This window comes from Choristoneura fumiferana, chromosome 14 (genome assembly GCF_025370935.1).
Source record: "Choristoneura fumiferana chromosome 14, NRCan_CFum_1, whole genome shotgun sequence".
In the NCBI taxonomy this organism is placed as follows: Eukaryota; Metazoa; Arthropoda; class Insecta; order Lepidoptera; family Tortricidae; genus Choristoneura; species Choristoneura fumiferana.
In genome coordinates this window covers 5968172-5986918 of record NC_133485.1, presented here as the reverse complement: position 1 = coordinate 5986918, position 18747 = coordinate 5968172, and the positions used below count along the sequence as shown (strand labels likewise).

Genomic DNA, 18747 nt, shown 5'->3' with positions numbered 1-18747 from the left:
CATTAAAACAATAATAATATTGAACAATATTTTAATGTAATTAAAAACTTAAACGTAATTGTTTTTTTTTTTGTAAAGTAGTCTTTAAATAAATCTGAATAACAAAAAACCAAGCAACTTCTTAGTTAGGTTAGCCATATCTACTATCCGCCGTGCGGTAAGTGTAGGTTGTACTTTAACCGCACTTCCATCCATATTATGATGCCTTTTTTTTAAGCTTTCATAAAACAAAACCTCGTAATGTATTAAAATCTCACCAAATTCATAGTAAAGTGGCTTTAAAATTAGCAAATACAAATTCCAAGGTAGGCAGTTGGTACTTTGCGCTGCAGCAGCGCGCCACCAGGATCAGCACTATAGCGCTGCGTACACAATACACGCCATACAGTAGGTATAACAATACACACGTTTGTTTACAAATTAAAACAATACTTAAAATCGTGACTTTTTTCATCAGATGGATGGAGGATTATTAACATTTTAATTGGAATGAAATTAATTCTGTACAAAGCACAATGACGTAAGTGTGCGAAAGCCAAGGTCTTTAAGACAATAAATTAAAATATATGAATTTAAATGATTAATGATAATGACACTTAACTATCACTAGCTACATAATACAATCTATGTTCATATCTATTTAACAAATTTGTTTAACAATGACACCAGGCCGATTTTTGGGACCACATCAACCAAAAATACCGTTCAAAATGGGAAATAATGTGCTAAATTTGAGTAGGTCGAGTAGTAGAATCTTAAATTGTCTACTTATACTTGGTTTGGATAGGTATTTAACTAAATGTAAACAAAACAAGTCAATTGGTGTCATAAATATTGAAATTCCCCCATTAAAATATCTAAACATTTACATTCCTGTATTGAAATAGGTACGCTAGTCTAGTTTATATTACAATGATAGATAAGTAAAATGTATAAAAACCTTCAGCTGAAGTTTATTTACATCTAATTAAATACTTATCCAAATCAAGTATAGTAGGTAGGAAAATTTAATCAGTGCTTGCTTGTAGCAATATACAGATTTTGAGCACTTTTCAACAATATTTTCGAATGTGATTTAAAAAATCAAATCCCGTGTCGTACATTTCTGATAATGAGTATCGAAAAACTAATATAATAGATGCCTATTATGAAAAAGTATATCAATTCCAAGTTGAATCAAGTTAACAACTTCATTTTCAGTTTCGTGAACAGGTAATTGTTGTAAATAACTATTAGAAAATGTTTATAAGGAACATACAAATTTATTACTAATCAAAATAGTAATCTTTTTGAAGCCTAAATATATTTATTTAATTACCTATAAATATGCTGATTATTTACACAGGTCAGTGTGTACTTGTGTGAAATAAATAAAGTTATAAATTAATATGTATCTTATTACACTGTCGAGCAAGTACAGTCCCGAAAAAAAATGTGATCAGTAGGTATTTTGAACAAGCTATTAAACGAGATTCAGACACTTTTGTACTAGCTTTTTAGAATTCTATTGTGCATAGGCCCTTATAGAGCACAAATAAAATAAGTAAAACCACAATATAAATAGAATTATGTATGAAATACGAAGGATTTCTAGATTTATTTGAAAAAAATATAAAGATATGTTACAATTTACTGCCATATTCTAAGTAATTTCTTTATCAAATTTTTTTTAGTAATCACATGCCGTAGACAATTCTAGATCTTTAAGACTGAATTAAGTTATTATACATTCAATAAATTTGAGTACATTTACAAAAATATGTATACACAACTTTATTGAGTTAACATTAAGGTTGTCTACATATTTTGGTAACTTTGGAGGTATTGATAATATCAATTATCTTCATAGTTAACCATACATACAGCAGCCCAATGAAAAACATTCAAATCAAATCTTTATCACACAATTATTACTAGTTGTGCAACATTGTCTTTTCTTATTAGCTTGGCTTCACACCTCAAGTTATAGCCCATAACACAGACCTCTGATTAAAAATTAAAACAAGAAAAATGGTGTACACAAAAAACCATAAAGCTTCACTTGACTGGACATCTCACAATTGTTTAATAATTAAAAAAACTAATATTAAGTTTATATTTGTGGTGGAAACTCACTGGAATTGTCTGGGATATCAATAAATGTAGCATTCAATCAAATCCTTTATCACTTCAACTAGGTACCACTAGTGTTAGACGAGAATTTAACATTCAGTTTCTATCCCAAGCTAATTTATAGCTACTTCAAGCCTCAAAACCATGAGATAATTCATCAGGATTATACTTTATTCAGACAGACAAATTTGGCACAAGCTTGCTATAATTGTATTTAAGAGTTGTGCCCTGGACACTGAAGTCTAACATTACATATGAGGCAGAAGGAAAAGGCTTAAATCAATTGGCTCAGTTTTTCTTCTCAGTTCTTGTTCATTGCTACATAAGTAATGTTGTCTAAGATCAGAGAGAGAAAAATATATGTATAAATGATGTAGAAATAATATAATATATAATGTAAAATAATTTATAATGATAAACAAGTAAGCTTGAGTCTTTGTCTATTGTTTTCTGTAATGAGATATAGGTAAGTAAATCTAAAGCTAGTGGTCTTTTTTTTGCCGACTTACACTATTCAAGTTGTTCTGCAACAGCCTTATTGTCTTCTTAAACAGTTGAGCTTAGCCCAAAATCTATGACAATAGAAAGTCTTTTAAACATTTTGGCAAAGGTAATGATTTCACAGAACCATCTTTCACATACTGGAGAATAGCATCTCTGCAGACTAGTTGAAGTGTTTTCACTGAAATAAGAAAAAGGGATAATTAGTTATCATGCCAGAAATATGAAAAATGGTTGCTAGTTTGGTGCAACCTTACATAGGCAGGCAGGAATTCAAGATTAGGCAGAGAAAGACACTTGCATGTGATGTCACACACAAGTAGCGCCATACTTGCTGCATAGAGAAAAGCGTTTCAGAAAGAGACAGCTATACAGGGTGATTCCGAGGTCATAAGCAAGAGTGAAAGGGGTGGTGGGGAGATTCACACTGAGCAACTTTTACTATGGGACCAGCCACGAAATGGCAAAAAAAAGCTATTCCATACTTTTTGGATAGTTAGCGATCAATTAGGTATATTATATCTCTTGATTAGATGGTTTTTTTTTTCGCAATTTCGGTGCTGGTCCCATGGTAAAAGTTGCTCATTGTGAATCTCCCCATCACCCCTTTCACTCTTGCTCATGACCCCAGAATCACCCTAAATTCCAAAATATCACTATAAATCCAATTTTCAACCAAATTAATTTTTCTCGTGCTAAACATTGTCTGTATATCAATATTTTTATAACAATTTACAGGATATGCCAAATTTAACAGTTGTCAACACACCAAATTGATTACTGATGCTACAAAGCAATCCTAAAAGGGCAGAACAGAACCATAAAAAGGAAATTTAAGAAAATAAATGGGATAGTTACTGACAAAGTAGGCAGTCCAATGTGTGCTTAAAAAGAACATAGTCAAAAAGCAAGTTTAAAGTAATAAGAAAATAAAGTACTTACCACCATATAGTTGTACAATCTTCACTTGTTTTGTAGTCCCATAGACATCAACAACGGCATGCAGGGGCCCTCGTGAATATGGAATGGATTTTGTGCAGGGACCCTGATCTTCACCATTGATAATAAAATGCATTTCTGCCAACTCTGGGTCTTCTTTACTAGATTTTGTACACGGAACAAACATAACACCAATGCGACTGCCAGCATCCATTGGTAATATACCTTGAGGCGTACCATTTTGTGACAATGTCTGTGGTTTTAGGACTGTCTTTGATATATAACCGCGAGGCGTTCTCACGCTATGGCCGTCGCCTAGAACCGATATGCGAGGTTCACTTTCACGTCTTCCACTCGCTTGGTTAACCAATTCGATTAGCACATTATTTTGTGATTTTGAAATGGGAAAAATCCAAGACATACCAGTGTTCGCCAGGTCCGGGAGAGCGTATTGCGGCAAACCCTTGTCTCCCAAGGCCGCGGTTTGCGGATCCAGGAGAGTTAAACCCAGTCGCATATGACCGCTCCATCCTCGTTCAGTTTTCTCTATTTCAACCAAGAATATTTCCCCTGGGAGCAGAGGTTTTTCACTAAAAGTCAATCCATGAGCGAAGCTAGCTTTTCGGTAAGCTACTGTATTCTCTTCAAACAGAATTATGTTTGTCCCGTGATAGTGGTGAAATCTGGATAACATGTTTACTGACTAAGAATATTCAGTGATACATTAGATACACTAACAAAGTAATCGCTGAATCCTCACTATTTAGCAGACTTTACTTTATAAATATAAGAATAAGAAAGTCTCATCTTTGCAAATTAACACAACAACGACGTTAGAAATTGCGAATTTAATAGACCCGGAAATACTAGCTTTCCAGTCAGATATAAGAGACTGACATTGACTGACTGACTGTGACTGACAGACCACAGCAAGCAAATTGCAGAGGATTTTTATTTCGGGTAACTGTCAGTTTAGTGAAGGTTCAACTTACGCAGCTTACTTTCGAAGGAGAGTAGATTTTCTTAATGAATAGACCAGTAATTATTATTACTCCCCTTTTTTATATTAGGTATTTATTTATTGTAACACTATTTACAAAAAAAATGTAAAATCTGATGCCCTACCCTGTTAAATAAATACACTTACTGCAAAAAAAAGTTGACTAACAATACATAAAATTATGCTAAGTATGCTAATTGTTTCATTTGATGTGATGCAATACGAACTACGAAGGTGTGTGAATTAATAATAGGCCACTCCCTTGTCTTTCTCAGACATTCATTACCTAACATGCGTTTATTTTCTATTCTACATGAAGTTGCACGTAAGTATACCTTATTATGAAACGAAACGTAATACAAACATAGAGTAAAATGACATTCTTCAGCGGTAAAGTGTTTACGATATTTCGTCCGGTTTTACGTTTTAAACTGATATCTCTAAGAAGTAGAGCTTGTGCCTTGGTATCAAAGAGAATATTAATTAATTATTACTCCACTTCGCATAGTCATCTACGCCCAGGGTTACACAGACAATTTACTCCAATTCAAAACAGGTGAGCTGCACTGCACTGCATCATACATAACCTGCCTTTTCTTTTCTCCGTAGTATCTCTTCATTGAGCAAGTAATCACTATACGTTTGTATCTCTTAGTATAGTAGTCTGTGCTTTTCTGTTTTCTTCTCAAACATACGTTTAGTTATTACAAAATGGATATTAAGTGAACTGAAGGTACAGTAATATCTTTATTTTCTATTACTACTTTATTGCTATACCTATTACTACTGTGCTTAACGATAGTATATAAATAGTAATTGATATTTAGCAGTAGTTTGGCAATTTACCGTTTCATTAAACTTATTTCCTTTCTTAGCATCACACTGATTCCCTGTATATTATACTACTCTTTGCTGATTAGTAAACTAAATAACTAAACGCAACTGCCACTTTGATTTGTCAAATATCGGGCCGGGCCACAAATAAATAATTAAAATAAAATTTTAAATAAATACTAGCCGGGATTAGTGATACTTTCTTATCACCGCGTGATTTCTTCATTGCTCTGCTCATTTACATGAAGCTGTAAGCTGGTAAGTACTTACCTAACAAGTGCTAAAATTTCAAAACGATATGCTGTGTATAAAACATAGAAGTTTTTATAATAAAGTGCCAGTCATCAGCAGGAAAATACTTCGGATAAAGTTATCACTAAATAATAATATTGCAATTACTGTGAATTTTAGTTGTTTCATCTCATTTCTCTTTTTAATATTTTTTTTTTGGTTAGTTATTGTAAACATACAAATTGATATATCGTAAAACCTTAACATACGCAGCCCCAGATTACGATTTTTTTGAACCGGGGCAAAACCTTGATACGCGATTGAAATCGGTTTTCTATTTGACGCGAATTACTTTGATATTGATATGAATCTGTTCTGGAGGACATTGGTGGAGGGGGAAACTTTCTAAAATCTTTTGGTTTTGTTTACTACTACAACAGTGAGTCAAATAGACAATTGCACCAGGCACTATTTAATCTTATCAGTTTTAAAAACAGCATTAAAAATACTCCTACTATTATATCTATCCTAGAGAATTGAACAATTTTTTTACCACTACCACCCTACACTTATATATCACAGGCAGATTAATGTTCTATACATATAGTACATAATACTCTTTATATGTGGGAGTGACTTATTCATGATAGATTGGATAATAATCATAACTCAATAAGCTGTGAGAGTGTTAGCATGTGTGTAGTTGTGAACACAATGAGAAATAAATTTAAAGGATGTGTTTTATTGATTTTTAATGTTTTATTCCTCAGTCAAGTCAGAACCATGAGTGCTTTAAGTCCACTGGATCCGTCATCTTTTTCACGGCCAGGTAAGTCTTTGCCATCTAAATATTTGTGTTAAAATTATTTAAAAAATAGAATTTTGGTAGTTTTTATCCATCTCAAGAGTATCTTATATAAAATGAATAGGACAGTAGCATTATTTAATGGTAGAGGGAGCAAGACATTGGGCATATGTACCTAAGCTAAAAAAACTTCCCCACTTGTACAGCCAGCAGCAGAAGTAGACAAACAGCTGTAGTGCTCCAAATAATCTGCACACACTTATTACCTTGGCAGTAGAGTGTAGAGTTGTGTGTAGATCATTTTGAGCACCATAACTGCTCATCCACTTCTGCTGCTGGCTGTACCTCCTAATCCTAAACATTACACCTAATCATAACATAGTTTGTTTTTATTAAGCTGTTGGTTGGTTAGCTGTAAAGCTGTTGCCTGATATGCCTCTGCAACATGTACATTGTTCTTGAACATGTTTAAAGAAAGTGCCAAATTGTTATTAAAATATGACCAGATTTAATTTTAAGAACATCTGTGGTTGTTATTAGTGTATTGCTGTATTTTATGTGATAAATGTTGAAACTGTATACTTTAAAGCCCAACACACAGAGGTCGGGTGCGCGTGCGCGGGCCCGCGACGGGCGTTTTACATGGCGGTATATAACAAAATAATAAATCCATTTATTTGGGGCAACTTAGCAAATACAATAAATTCCTTACAGACTAACTTACATATGAACGCACGACCCGACCCGCGCCCACAATTCCAAATCACGAATACTTCAGTTCATCATCAGTACTGTTACTCGCAATGTAAATACGCCGTTCTGTGTGTGTTGGGCTTAAGATCTTAATCAGTCACAAAACTTAAAGCAATAAAGAGTTTGTGATTGATATTTTATATCCTGTGTTTTTTTTTTGCAGAGCTTACATTGGTAAAACACATCTCACTTTCACTGAATGTGGACTTTGAGAAGAAAGTTTTAAGTGGTTTTGCTGTGCTCAGTATAGATGTTTTACAAGATTCCAATCAAGTGGTAAGAGAGTTTATGTAAAAATATTAAATGTAATGCTTTTTTCCATGACTGACAGACTTATCTCACTTATCCCATGTATAAATGTGATTGACATTATCAACTGAAGTACTAGTTTGTCAATATCTATAAGTACTTATGATATCAACCTAAATATTTATATCAAGTTACAACTGAAACTCTTATCCCTATGATATTTTCAGATTTTAGATGCCAGCAATCTGACCATAGAGTCTGTAGAACTAGAAGATGGCACCTCACTAGAGTATGTCCTGGATGAACCAGTACCTAATTATGGCTCTAAATTCACGATAACCTTGCCCAAAATTTCATCTAGTGGAGAGAAGTAAGTATGGGTAACACAACATCTAATCAATATGTTTTGGGTCAGATTCACTAATCATCAGTTACTCTATATAACCGATTCACTAATTCTCAGCTAATTTACTTACCAGACTCTGTTCAACCACTTTTTTTTTAATTAGTACATTTTTTTATATATAAGGGGGCAAACAAGCTTTATTTAGAAGCTACAAAATGTATAAGGATTTAATGAAAATAAATCTGACAAGAACACTTGGTAAATAAAATGATCTGACAATTTGCTAAACTGGTTACGTAATATAGTAACTGAAAATATTGAAGCAGTGCCAAATAGCATGTGACCAAAAACGTATTTGACGAAATGTAACCTAAAATTCAAATGATATTTATTATCATAGAATAATATAATTTTCTCTTTTTTTTGATAATGATAGAATCAAGCATAAAAATAGTGTTTTATCTTTAAAAGTAATAACAACATCAACCCGCTGGATATAAAGATGTCCATCACATATACGGGCTTTTTCTACGAACCTATTGTAAATACTCTTGGAGCCAATGTGCCAGGAACAAGTAAACATCCAGAAAGCTGCGTTTGTTGTGAATGTCAAAGTAAAATTAATAGTCAAGAGCAGATGGAAATTGATGGTGCAGTTAAAAAATACCAACAAAGGTATTTTTGGTCATGTAGAGTTGCAAGACATTTAGTATTTTATTTAGGTACTTAGTGTACAGTAAAGTTGTGTGCTTGATTGTATCATTATAAACATTTCTAATAGAATCAACAGTTCATGATAAAAATAATGTACATCACTGTCATTCATTAATTGATCAAAGAAATTTTATAATTGTACATTTTAACTACAGTGAAAAGTAGATTTTTTAGATTACTTTTGGTATGAATATGAACAAATTTTAGATTTATCAAACTTTTATATTATTAACTATTTATTTATACATTTCAATCCAGCTTGTAAACCTAGTGTACTATTAAGAGTTGGATACGCCTATTTATTTTTATTGGTCACTGCGCTGTAACTAATTAAAAATCTTACATACTATTTTAATACAAACTCTGATGACTTCTACAGGAAATAACACAAATATGCCTAGAAATTAAAATATGTCCTGCCAGGAATTTCATCTTTTGCCTTTGCTGATGATGATATACACATACTAAGGGGCTGTTTCACCATCCATTGATTTTTGTTAACTGACGGTTAAATGTGATGCCGTCTCCGTCTATTCGAACAAAACAAATAGAGACGGCGTCACATTTAACCGTCAGTTAACACTAATCAATGTATGGTGAAACAGACCCTAAAGTCTATCTGTTTTTAGTTTAAATCTGCCCTGTGAATTATACAGTGACATTGAATAAAAACTGTTACAGATAAACAACGTTACAGATTAATAAGCTTGAAACGCACTGACAGTGGTGGCGAAGCGGAGGCAGCACCGGTTGTAATCGAGCGAACACGAAACAGTTCGCATAGAATACCGCGCGGGAAATGAGCGTGGCGCGGTGCCTATTCTATGCGGCCTCTTTTAGCTCGAATATTACAACCGGTACCGACTCCGCACCGCTCCGCCACCGCTGTCAGTGCGTTTCAAGATTTAACATGGATACTAATTCAGCTCATTTTAAAACTATATTTACACACTGTAGAGAGAAGATCAATTATATCATCGTGTTTAATCGTGTGTCCCGGGTATGGTGTTCAAAAGTGAAAATTGGAAAAGTTTCAATTTCAAACATAATATTGTTACAGAGTAAAAATAAAGGTGAAATATGCGACGTCCCCGACTGCGTCCGCGCTCCAGTGGCTGGAACCGGGCCAAACTTCCGGCAAAAAACATCCGTATCTGTTCAGTCAGTGCCAGGTAAATAGTTGCAAACTCTTCTTTTTGTATTAATTAAGTGTTCAGTTTTTATAAACATCGTGAACAAACGATCATGTGTGTCAGCAGATAGCAAGCAGAAGCTGGACACTTGCGAGAGAGTCACTGGTGCGGTGCCAATTTTGTAGAAAGAGATATAACTACTCACTCCTTTCTTAAAGGTTCTAATGTCGAAGCTGTTCGGGAGCATTGTGGGAGGAAGTTCATTCCAAAACTCAATAGTGTAGAGCAAAAAATTTTGTTTCAATGTACCATGGAAAACTAAAAGTTGACAAGAGTGGTTGAGAAGTTTGTTTTGTCATCCTAATAATATTATAAATGCGAAAGTTTGAAAAGACTGTTTGTTTGTTACTTCATCATGACTAAACCGCTGAACCGATTTAAATGAAATTCTGTATACAGATTGTTTGAGTTCTGGGGACAAGGATAGTTTTTATCCCGGAAAATTGCATAGTTCCCGAGGGACCGCTATCTAAACGAATTCTAGGCGGACGGAGTCGCGGGTTACAGGCAGGTTAGAGGCGCAGCGAGAGTGTTTCCAAAGCGCGCTGTTTAAAGCGCACCATATGAAGCAGAGTCCTTATCGTCTAACGCACTCGTAATAGCTACCTTTTTACCACTTCTTTCTGTCGCACGGTATAGGGTAAAGGCAGAAAGAGATGGTGAATGCGAGCACGAGGGTCCGCACGCAAGGCCGAGTTAGACTTGAAAGAAAAATCGTGCAAGCTGCATTACATTGTGGCGCTCGATTGACCACTACAAACTCGTTGGCTTTACGGCCTCGCAATGTAATGCAACTTGCACGATTTTTCTTGTAAGGCTTAACTCGGCTTTAGACAATACGGCCTCAGCTTTTAAACAGGTCCGTTCTTAAAACATTTCGCAGCCTATTCACGCACGCTCCATCGTCCCGTGCCAAGACACGCCAGCGGTCAAGTTCACTTATGACGCGGAGCTATCAGCCCCCGAAGAGTTCACCGCCCTGATGAGCGCGCTCCGGAGGGATCTCAAGATCGGCAAGACCTCGTTCCAACAGCCGGTGCCCATACCCTCCTACTTACTGGCTATTGCCGTTGGCGTGCTGGAGTCCCGGCAACTTGGGCCTAGGTAACGTAGCTGAACTTATACAAATGAATACGTAACACTTGATTTTACTATGTATACATATGCATTTCACGCTCGTTTCTATTGACGTTGTTTCGTTGATTTTACCCATTGACATAATTTTGTTGTTATTTTAATTGTTCTTGTTTTTATTTTGACCACGTCTTTTGTAATTCTATTTTTATTGACGATCTTTTTGTGAATCCCTTATATTTTTTACGTGTCTGAAATGTAGCATGTGATTTTCAATAATTAATATATTTATCTATCTCTATCCATATTATAAAGAGAGATTAGATTGTGTTTGTAATTGAAAAACTAAAAATCTATTATCCCTGTCCATACCCACCCTGTAATATTCGACTATTTAAATTTAAAGCGACTTCGAATATTTAAAGGTGCTGAGCCTCTTGTAATGTGATTATGCAAGCTAAAAAGTATCTATTTTTATTTAACCATGCTCATACGTATACATGCTATTTTAGATCCGTGGTATGGTCGGAAAAGGAAGAAATCGAAAGGAGCGCGTGGGAATTCGCAGAGACTGAGAAATACCTTCAAGCGGCCGAGAAACTTTGCGGCCAGTACGTCTGGACCCAGTACGACCTGTTAGTGCTGCCGCCTTCCTTCCCCTACGGAGGAATGGAGAATCCTTGCTTGACGTTCGTCACGCCTACTTTGCTGGTAAGTGGGGATTGCACTTCTTAGAATATAATTTATCCGAAGGAAATGAATCCTTAAGCAATTTTTTTAATAAACTTCAAAAAAAGGAGGAGGTTATCATTATCAATTAGGTTGTTTTAATTTTATTTACACTATTTTCCCATTAGCAGACAAATGAGTTTTAGTGCATATTTTGCCAATTACACCATAGCATAGTCCAGCCAACCACTCCTTATAATTTAATCGTTTGCTACGTCATTACATTACTGTTTAATAGAAATGCACTAGGTACAGTCAAGGGCAAAGATATCGACACGGCCAAAGTTACAAAAAAAACGACTTTATGCGCTTAAGGCCCTGTATACATATTTTTGCAACTTTGGCCGTGTCGATATCTTTGTCCTTGACTGTACTCTTATTTTTACGTAACTGGACGGAAAATTCCAAATTTGTTTCGAAGTAAACTTGTATACGCATTGAGTTGTTTCATAACTTGTACTTAAGACTTTTTAATGTTGGTATGTTTTAAATTGCTCAATTGTCATTTTTTGTTTTAGCATGTCATTCGTTGTTTGTTTTTACCGTTTACATAATATTACTATTTTGCGTTATTTCATTGTACTTCAAAAGCAAGCATGTTGTGGTATAAAGGATTTTGTTACAGACATGTGTTAGGCCTGGGGCTGCATCGAAGGTGAAACGATTTATTACTTTGTATTCGATGATAATATTTAGATAATGGACGACCAGATGGCCTAGTGGTTAAAGCACCTGACTACGTAGCTTGAGGTCCCGGGTTCGATTCCCGTGTCGGGGCAGATATTTGTATGAAAAATACGAATGTTTGTTCTCGGGGTGTTTAATATGTATTTAAGTATGTATCTATCTATATAATTTATTTATCCGTTGCTTAGTAGTACCCATAACACAAGCTTTGCTAAGCTTACTTTGGGACTAGGTCAATTGGTGTGTATGGTCCCGTGATATTTATTATTTATTATTTACAATATTATGCATGATGTAGGTTATAGTCATGATAGATTTGAGCCAATGATATCCGTTTGAGAAATCTGAACGTTTTGATGAGAATGTTGGTGATACGGCGTATTCTTATCTAAGAGGTTATGGCGTCTATTTCATCATTATATTATAAAGCGACCCGCCTCTATATAAAGTAAGTGAAGCTCAGAAAGGTGACTTGTGGGTCTACTGCGTATCGTTTCTGACACTCGCTATCACAATCAAATGACAGTTTTCATATACAAAATCCGTCATTTGATTGTGATCGCGAGTTTCAGAGACGTTAGGCATCGTCCTAATAGAACGAGTAAAATTCGCGCGAATCTTCGATGATCGCGCATTCGCGTTCTATTAGGACGATGCCTTACACAACTGGCCCTCTCTTTTGAGAGTTCGCGTAACATGGACATGCCCTGTCATTTAATGGTAGTTCTCCCGTGTGTATAGTAACAAAAACAATTTTATTTACACGATTTTCTATTAAGAGCTTTACGTCGCCGTTAAAACGAACACAAGTGAGTTAGATTAAAAAACACATTGACAATAAAAGATATAGAAAAACTGATGGTCATTAATTACAAATACTGCAACTTTAGAATAAATTTAAAAGCTTGTCAGTACTAGTTTTGCAATATATTGATATTTAAATTTAATCATAATGAGTAGTTTTTTTTAAATATTTATTTTCAGGGTTTATCCATATTAATACCTACACATGACAGTAATGACACAATAATAGCTCACTTTTTCCGAGCTCTGTCTATAAGTCTGCTTTCAATCAAAGCTGGATGCAAATTCAATATGTAAATTGACTTGCTGTGCTTTCCAACCATTTTTGTAAATGTTCAATTAATCAGTTACGCCGTATAGTTATTGTATTTGGCAAACCCATTGTATTACGAGTAGTAATGTAACGTGCTTATCTGGTAGTTAGTGCTGCTATTTAATAGTATTTCTATTGTTTGTAGCAATAATAGGGTAAATAATGTGCTCTGTAGTTAGATTACTCGTGTACTCAAGATTTCGTAAGTAAATAAACATTTTATTTCATATAAAACACGATTAAATAGTTTGCAACACTAATATGAAGAGTATGCGTACCTACAACGGCGAACTTATTCCTTAAAGGATTTTCTCTATGAAATATACTTATAGGGCCCTCCATAAATTACGTTACACCAATTTTGACCATTTTTAGCCTTTGTTCAGTCAAGTACAAATATCGACACGGTGAAAGCTACAAAAATATGTATACACGCCCTTAATGTTAAGTGCATAAAGTCGTGTAAACATACTTTTGTAACTAACTACTAACTAGTCGTGTCGATATCTTTGCACTTAGACTGTTACACTTATTGCTACGAAAATCGCAATTATTTTGTTCCTGTGTCACAAACCGCTGGACCCTCTCCTCCTCTAAATGTGTGACGTATCTTAATTATGGATGACCCCTTAGATATTTTACTTATTTAGGGGCTGTTTCACCATCCATTGATTAGTGTTAACTGGCGGTTAGGTGTGATGCCGTCTCCGTCTATTCGAACAAAACAGATAGAGACGGCATCACATTTAACCGTCAGTCAACACTAATCAATGGATGGTGAAATAGCCCCTAAATCTTATGCTCACTCGCATTATTATCCCCAATCGAGAATATGCAAGCATTTTTTTTTATTTGATCAAATATATCTTCATTGTTTAACAAACTGAGTCGTAAAAGATTTTTTTAAATATATTGTTGTTTTTTTTTTTAATAATGGATGATCGATGACAGAAGATGAAGAGATGGCATGCAAAATTCAATCACTCATAGGACTCTTACTTATTTTTCAACTGATATTGATGATTTTTACGTCATTCGTTTTATTTTCCGGCTAAATTATTTAAGAGAAAATTTTAATCTATATTGGCTATTGTCCGCGGTGCGACAACTGGCTTAACATCTCACGCTACACTTTTTCTTTTTCTTTAGGCGGGCGACAGAAGTCAAGCGGACGTGATAGTCCACGAGATAATGCACAGTTGGACAGGGAACCTGGTCACCAACAGGAACTTCGAGCACTTCTGGCTCAACGAGGGTTTCACGGTGTTCCTGGAGCGGAAGGTTGGGGCTTCCCTCATCGTCGACCCCGTCGAAGCCAAGCGTTGCCGCGACTTCCACAGTTTACTGGGCCTGCAGGAGTTGAGCGAAACTGTAAGCTTTTTCTGATCCCCTAGTCTAGTTAAACTAGCTGTTTGTATCGACACAAACGCGATATGCACGCTAATTGTATGGCTGCTCTATGGAAAGAAAAACGCGCTGTGCAAAGGCTAAGGGGCTGTTTCACCACCCATTGATTAGTGTTAACTGACGGTTAAATGTGATGCCGTCTCTATTTGTTTTGTTCGAATAGACGGAGACGGCATCACATTTAACCGTCAGTTAACACTAATCAATGGGTGGTGAAACAGCCCCAAAGACCACAGCAAATGTTATACGATTCAAGTAATTTCTGTTTATTCACGGGTTTTGTTGATAGGACCTTGTGCGTGTTTACACGGATCGCTAACACCATCTTACTCGCTTATACTGACGCCAAGCAGCCAGTCTTTACATTGGTAATAATTAGTAAAAAAAAGTTGTAAGAAATAAAAAACAGAAAATGCAGTGGTAAAAATAAAACCGCAGAATAATTAATCTCATTGTTTTAACAGATGCTAAGGAAAGTCCTAGGTAACACTTACTGGTTACTTAGTGGTTTTGCCCTATGACCTTTCAAGCAGAAGATCGTGGATTCAAATCCCGGGCTCGCATCCCTGAGTTATTTGCTATTGACAATTGGACGTATATAGGCCGAGATGATGATAGAGCGGAGGAAAGTTTTGCTCTATGTAATTTACATGTGAACATAGATGCCAAAGAAGAAGAAAATAAAGATATTATAAATGTACCTGAACATCCAATCCAAATAAACCTTCCAGGTAAACGAGCATCTTGGCGCGACTAACCCTCTTTCCCGGCTCGTTGTCAACCTAGAAGGCGTCCACCCAGACGACGCTTTTTCCCGAGTACCTTACGAGAAAGGCTCTCTCTTCCTACGCTACCTGGAAGATTTAGTCGGCGGGCCTGGTAAGCTAAACTAAAGCTAAGCTATTAAATTACAGGTTAATGACGACCTGAAACCGACCAATCCCCTGACTCGGCTGGTGGTCGAACTAAAAGGGGTGCATCCCGATGACGCGTTCTCGACGGTCCCTTATGAGAAAGGGTCGCTTTTCTTGAGATACTTAGAAGATCTTCTTGGCGGGCCTGGTAAGAAATTGGAGAGATAACAAATGGATTTTTTTATTACGGATGACTTTTACTCGAATGAGGTCTACATTTTGTCTAGATTCTATAATGTATATTTACTATATTTAGGGGCTGTTTCACCATCCATTGATTAGTGTTAAGTGACGGTTAAATGTGATGCCGTCTCTATTTGTTTTGTTTGAATAGACGGAGACGGCATCACATTTAACCGTCAGTTAACACTAATCAGTGGATGGTGAAACAGCCCCTTATCGTTGCAACTTAAATCTTTATTAAGGAAAGAAGTCAATGTTGCGCTTGTTTGTACGGTCACGATCGTTAATTTGAGACCCACTTAAGATCGAATATCTGTAATTTTGTATGATAATTCAAAGGATTGTTTGACGAAATGAGTCTCAAATTAACGCTTGTGACCATAGTTTGTTCACTGAATGCAGCCATTGCTAGAAAAAAAATCTCGATTGAGTGTAAAGCTCAATTCTGTTTAAGGAATTTTCAAGCCAAGTTTTTAGCAAGTGACCATAATAGATAATGAAACTAAACTTTCACATTGCCAGTCCATCTCCTTAAAGTCTTGACAGTATAGGATGTTTTGTTGACTTTTTCCTATGTATTGCATCACTCTGTAGATACGCGTTGCTCTAACTCATCTGCTTGATGACTGCACTTGGTCAAAGAAAGCTTGTAATCCATGTACCCAGGAGGGCAGGGGAACTTAGAAGTTTAATACTTTGCAAAACAAAGACACTCTCCAAAATGTGCAGTTGGAACACAGGGTCCCTAAAATCCTGGATAGTCTACCATGCCATAGTTAATCATTAAAAAATTCTAAAGTTATTTAAATATTTACAGAGGTATTTGACGACTTCCTTCGTTCGTACTTGAACAAGTTCGCCCGAAAATCTCTCGACACGGACCAGTTCAAGGCTTACTTGCTCGACTACTTCAAAGACAACGATAAACTAAAGGCAGTGGACTGGAACGCCTGGTTATACACCAGCGGCATGCCGCCTGTCATTCCGAAGTAAGTATCTGATCACATTTCTAGATAGGACTGTAAGTACTTCTTTATCTGGGTCGATCAACTTTTTCTTGTACCTCGTTGCCATGGTTACGCCCCTGGACAACTTAACCGTGAGTTGCTTTATGTTTTCCATGGTTAAAATTCATCGAGCGTACATTTTTGGCATAGTTACAAGCCCATTATTTTATGGACTAAAGGCTGACTAGAATTATAAAAAACCTCGCCATATTGCGGAAAACCGATAGAACTAATTTCTTGCACTGGTAACACTCAATTCAAATGTCATCTATCTATTGCCGTCAAAGTTTAACGTTGTTTGCGCGTGGTATTTTAAAGTATTATTTTGTGTTTTTGTGCGTGAAAATGCCGAAGATTATCAATAGCCTTGGAAGGAAAATAATTCATAATGTATAAAAGTATATGTCCTAGAAAAGGGGTTAGAAAATATTCCTTTAAATAACATACCCGACACCGTTGTCAATATGGCTGATAGGTACCGTATAATAAGTGTAAAGAATGTTGCAATATAAAACGTATAAGTGCTGCCCTCGCGTGATATTCCTGATCAGCCTTATCTCCTAAGCATATTGGTAGCATATTATAATAAACCGTTTTTTTAAGAAACTCTGTCACTGTTGTCTCTTGGAAAACAGGACAGAATAACAAACAAGAGAAAGTTGACTGACCCATCCCTTCTGTTCAATCTAGAGAAGTGCTCATCAAACACTTTCATAACGAATATACATTTAAGTGGGTAGTGTAATCAGGGCCGGCCTGCCATCTAGGCGCCTCGGGCAAAATGACAGGCCATGTTTGTTAGACATAGAATACTCGTACTCAATCCATAAGAGATAAGTCTATAAAAGTTAATATGCTGAGTCTAGTTTTCGTTCAGATCGATAAAAATAGGTATGCAAATTCGCTGGCGCGCACGGCGCCCTGTGGTACCTGGCGCCCCGGGCTGCCGTCTCGGTCGCCCTCCCCTCCCCTTACGGCCGGCACTGGATGTAATAAAATGTTTTTGATAAAACATTGTTTTTCTTATTTCCAGCTACGACACCTCTATGACCAAAGCCATCACTACACTTCTTGGAAAAATCGAGCAGGATGGCGCCACATTATCGTACGATGATGTCAAAACGTTCACTCCCCACCAAATGATCAATCTGCTTCAAGAACTCATTGAAAGAGATCCAATGACGATTGACAAACTCAGTGCTCTAGGAGCAGCGTTTAAAGTCGATAGCAGCACCAACACTGAAATACTCTACAGGTGGCTACGGCTGACTGTTAGAAGCAAAGATCAATCAAAGTTACACGAAGTATTCAATTTCGTTAACAGTCAAGGCCGCATGAAGTATGTGCGACCTATTTATAGGGATCTATATGCTTGGGAGGCTGTTAGGCAACAGGCCATAGACAATTTCCTCGAAAATGAGAAGTTTATGATGCACGTGTCGGCCTACACTTTAAGAAAAGATTTGCATCTCAGTGAATAAAAGTATTCCTATAATTTTTTATTCTTACATTGATGTAAGCTGATTTAATATTTTTTACCTATGTTCGTTTATTAGGTAGTAGATGTGAATAAAATGATGTTTTAATACAGCGTGTTTACTTGTTTGCTTGCTTAAGATTCACAGTGGCTCTGCTCAAAGAGAATAATAATCACTAGTTCTGCTTACAATATGACAACATAAGAACGACTCTGCGTGTTATGCTTAGTAGATGAACTCAAGTACTTGACCACTAAAAAGGTGCAAAGATAATTTCTCCGTAGATCAAGGTAGTTAGGTATTTAATTACCTATTGGGAGCAAATGTTTTAGTATTAGCATTGGTTTATAATAAGTGTAATACTATACTAGGATTTAACCTCTTCACCACCACAAAACAAATGAAGTGACGTGCTCTGTACGCCACAGAAAAACCAGCGACAAATCAACTTGATTTTTAATTCCATTGCGAGAA

The 18747-nt window shown here is 36.0% G+C and overlaps 4 protein-coding genes across 5 annotated transcripts in view; 2 read left to right on the top strand and 2 right to left on the bottom strand.

The window, feature by feature from the left end:
• LOC141434868 (alpha-N-acetylgalactosaminidase-like) overlaps positions 1-18747 on the bottom strand; it is a 544783-nt gene that overhangs the window by 112724 nt on the left and 413312 nt on the right. The gene's annotated exons all lie outside the window — the stretch shown is intronic.
• LOC141434840 (neuralized-like protein 2) lies at positions 15-4490 on the bottom strand. The gene is made up of 2 exons (XM_074097291.1): positions 3556-4490; positions 15-2794 (listed from the first exon to the last, which is right to left on the bottom strand). Exons 1-2 carry the CDS (start codon positions 4244-4246, stop codon positions 2685-2687), a joined length of 801 nt encoding a protein of 266 aa, XP_073953392.1. The 5' UTR covers positions 4247-4490; the 3' UTR covers positions 15-2684.
• On the top strand, positions 4912-18383 carry LOC141434839 (leukotriene A-4 hydrolase-like). Of its 2 annotated transcripts, none has more exons than XM_074097290.1 (11): positions 4912-5108; positions 6388-6446; positions 7339-7451; positions 7652-7794; positions 9545-9656; positions 10561-10781; positions 11264-11462; positions 14434-14655; positions 15606-15753; positions 16606-16777; positions 17829-18383. In XM_074097290.1, the coding sequence occupies exons 1-11, from the start codon at positions 4927-4929 to the stop codon at positions 18274-18276; spliced, it is 2019 nt and encodes a 672-aa protein (XP_073953391.1). In that variant the 5' UTR covers positions 4912-4926; the 3' UTR covers positions 18277-18383. The 2 variants fall into 2 exon arrangements, with proteins under 2 accessions (XP_073953391.1, XP_073953390.1); XM_074097289.1 differs by lacking the exon at positions 15606-15753 and adding an exon at positions 15423-15570.
• LOC141434973 (leukotriene A-4 hydrolase) overlaps positions 18506-18747 on the top strand; it is an 11272-nt gene continuing 11030 nt past the window's right edge. The window contains 1 exon segment of the mRNA XM_074097469.1: positions 18506-18515. Within this exon segment, the coding sequence (XP_073953570.1) occupies positions 18506-18515 (10 nt within the window).